General features: G+C 47.3%; 1 protein-coding gene across 1 annotated transcript; it reads right to left on the reverse strand.

Moving 5' to 3' along the window:
• Positions 1 to 6: 6 nt before the first annotated feature.
• Positions 7 to 2987, reverse strand: LOC118757273 (the record flags this gene model as incomplete). Its single annotated transcript, XM_036492000.1, has 1 exon — positions 7 to 2987. A coding segment is annotated over exon 1 (2981 nt), but the record flags the coding sequence as incomplete, so codon positions are not given.
• Between the last annotated feature and the right edge of the window lie 455 nt (positions 2988 to 3442).

Consider the following 3442-nt stretch of genomic DNA (forward strand, 5'->3'; position numbering starts at 1 on the left):
TCGTACATGGACATGGCTATGCCCAACAATTCGCGCTTGGTTGGAGGTCGTGTACCATCAATAACATCGTGAGTAATTTTGTGGAATTTAAACTGAAATTCAAGACCATCGTTAGCAGTGTTCCAAAACATACCAAGAACTTTTTCCATTGTTGCTTGACGCTCCATTCTTATGATTTGCTTGTTGGCAGATGAACCTTCACCATTCAGCTTCTGTTGAACTAGTTTGTCGTTGGATATAAAATCGCGGAGCTTGAAAGATGCAGCGGCGTTGATTTTGACAGCTTCGTTGATGACCTCAATAGCTTCTTCGGCACTATTAAAACTCATGACCAAATCGTCGACATATGTATTTTCAATGACAGCTCGTGCACCCCTTGGCATCGTAGACATGAATTTGATGGCGTTGGTATTTTTAACGTGCTCCGCACAGCACGGCGAACAAATAGCTCCAAAAATCATTGACGACATTTTATAAATACGTATAGGCTCGGACGTGTTGCCATCTCGCCACAGAAATCGTTGTGACTCTTGATCGGCCTCCAGAATTTGTACTCGCGAGAACATCTCCTGGATGTCACCGGCCACAGCGACGACACCCTGACGAAACTTGTGTATGATAGCTATCAGTGGCTGAGCTTGCTCCGGACCCTTCAGCAACACAGAATTAAGCGAAATACCATTTGTAGCGGCGGCTGCGTCAAAAACGATGCGGAGTTTTTGCGGCTTGTGTGGATTCACAACACCAAAGTGAGGGAGGTACCAAGTTCTTGGTCCTTCCACGGAGGCTTCATCAGGCGTCAATGGCTTCGCATATCCTTTGTCGAGGTACTTCGCGACTTCCCTCTTGTAGTTTTCCGCGAAAACTGCATCTCTCTGCATTCGCGACTCGATGTTAAGTAGGCGGTGCTTGGCCATTGCATAGCTTGGCGGCAGAATGGCCGAGTCCTCCCGCCATAACAGGCCAACTTCATACCCCTGACCGAGGTCCCTTGTTGTTTCCGCCAATATTTTTCTGGCGCGTTGGTTTTCGTCCGACTCCAAGACGACTTGACTGTTGACACCAAAATTTTCTGTAGCAAAATAATCCTCCACTAGCTTATTTAATTGCTTCAATGCGTCTGACTTGCGAACATGAAGAACTCGAGGAACGGCAACGCTTTCTTGGCGGTGAGGTCCATATACGACCCAACCCAACCTAGTGTTGATGGCGACTGGTTGGTCATATCGGGCTGCGACTGTTTTGATGGGCACACTTAAGTGACAATTATCCAAACCCAGCAGTAAAACTGGTTTGACATCGACGTAGTTACGCACAGGCAATTCTTTTAAGTGCACGTATTTAAACTTATCGAGCGATTGCCTCGGCAGATTAAGGCTTTTTATCGTATGCACATCTTTCAGAGAATAGTTGTTACCATTCACCCCTCTCACATCACATGACACTGGCCTTGAGTTCTCTGTTGTTTGGCTGTCACCGTACCATTGCAGGGTAAGTGGCTTAACACGTCCTCTCAACCCAAGCCGTGTTGCGACCTCTTCCTCCAGTAGAGACACAGATGACCCCTCGTCAAACATAGCATACACGTTCACACTACCATGCGGGCCAGACAATATCACCGGCAAAATTTTAAATAGGCTGACTTCACTTTCTTGGCGACAGTTGAGGATGCGTTCCCGGTCGGCGGTTGGCTGTGACGACGGCTGATTGTCTTGATGCAGCAACTGATGATGCATACGCTTGCAACCATTGATGGCGCATGCTTTACGACGACGGCAATCAGATAACCCATGACCTGCTTGTAGACAACCGAAACAAAGGCGGTGTTGTTTGACAAGCAACCACTTGGCTGGGCAATCATTTGATTTAAATTTACGGCAATCAGTTAAGACGTGCGACTGATCACAACACAAACATACAGGCTGCTCCCCACTGCTGTGTAAGACTCGACGTGCCGGAACTCCACTTGACGCAAACTGACGACTGCTACCGGATTGCTGACGCGACGATGGCAACGACGCTTGGCTGTAACGCAGAGAAATTTCAGCTACCCCAGGCATGATTGACACGACCTTGGCCAAGTCGCTCAACCAATCTGCAAATTTGTCTACTGTAGGAAACGGCTTAATGTTGGCAGCATGCTTGCTCCACTCATATTGTTTCGACGGCGGCAGCTTCGAGATCAATTGCTCTAGAAGTGTAGGGTTCATAAGATGGTGCTCACATTGCGCCGATTTGAAAAACGCGGCTATGTTGCGAACTCGATTGGAAAACTCCAGAACCTGATCTAGGCGGTTGTCGTGAATTGTAGGAAACTGTTGAACTTTTTGTAGTTGCGCACGTATTAACAAATCGTGCCGACCAAAATTGAATTCGAGTTCCTTCATTACTTTGGGCACATCGTCGGGATATATGAGCATGGACATGACTGCTCGTTTGGCATTGCCTTGCAGCGCTTTCTGCAATCGCATGAGATTTTGCCTGTTATTATAGCCGAACTCTGCTGTAGTGTCCACATAATTTGCCGAAAATAATGGCCAATCTTCCGGACTGCCATCGAAAGTTGGCAAAGGGTATAGCTTGGCGGCTGAACCCTCGACAAACTGCAATGCATTTGTTGGCAACGGCAATGGCGGCTGTACTACAGGCAATTGTTGTACTGCTTGAGGGAACTGTTGAACTGGCGGCTGTACTTCACACGTTGGCGCGGTGGCATTGGCTGAATCCATTTCCATTCGCAGTCGGAGCTGTTGAACTTCTGCTTGGCTACGGCTGGTTTCGTTACGCAACTCTTCAACACTTGCACGTAGTGACGCAATGCTGGCAACCAAGGTGGCCAACGCATCGCCTCCGACGTTGGCTTGTGGTTGTGCCATAGCGTCTTGGGCTCCAATGTTGACTGCGGTGGCATCTGCGTCCGAATCGGAGTTGCTAGCATCACCATCAGCGGCAGCTGGAGTTTCGTTTGTCTGGCTTCTTGTGAGCATTTTCGATTGGTATAATGCAGAAGATTCGGGAAGTTAGGTTAGCGCACCTAACACCCTTTGCAAAAACGTACGTGCAGTTGTACGTCCAACTGTTGCTCGCAAAGTTCGCTTAAACAGTAACGCAAGTATTTTAAAAAATGTTCAAATGAGTCTGCAGGCCTCGTAGATTATTCGCGAAAAACCTATGACCAACAAGATCAACACGCTGTGCCCAAAAAACGTACGTGCAGCTGTACGTCCAACTGTATATTTTTTACAAAATCCGCTTAAACTGTATCGGATGACAAATTTCTTGAAGCGGTACTCTTCCAGCAAAACGGCACCTCCAATGCAACGGTCAGCAACTCGTCCAAATTACACACAAAACACACACGATGGCAGCGAGCATAAGCGTAATTGGAAAACTTTTGTCAGCAAAATAAAGGACGGCACCAATTTATGTTAAATGTAAAATA

This window comes from Rhagoletis pomonella, unplaced genomic scaffold, assembly GCF_013731165.1.
Source record: "Rhagoletis pomonella isolate Grant_MI unplaced genomic scaffold, Rhpom_1.0 Rhpom_scaffold_16064, whole genome shotgun sequence".
NCBI classification, from domain to species: domain Eukaryota; kingdom Metazoa; phylum Arthropoda; class Insecta; order Diptera; family Tephritidae; genus Rhagoletis; species Rhagoletis pomonella.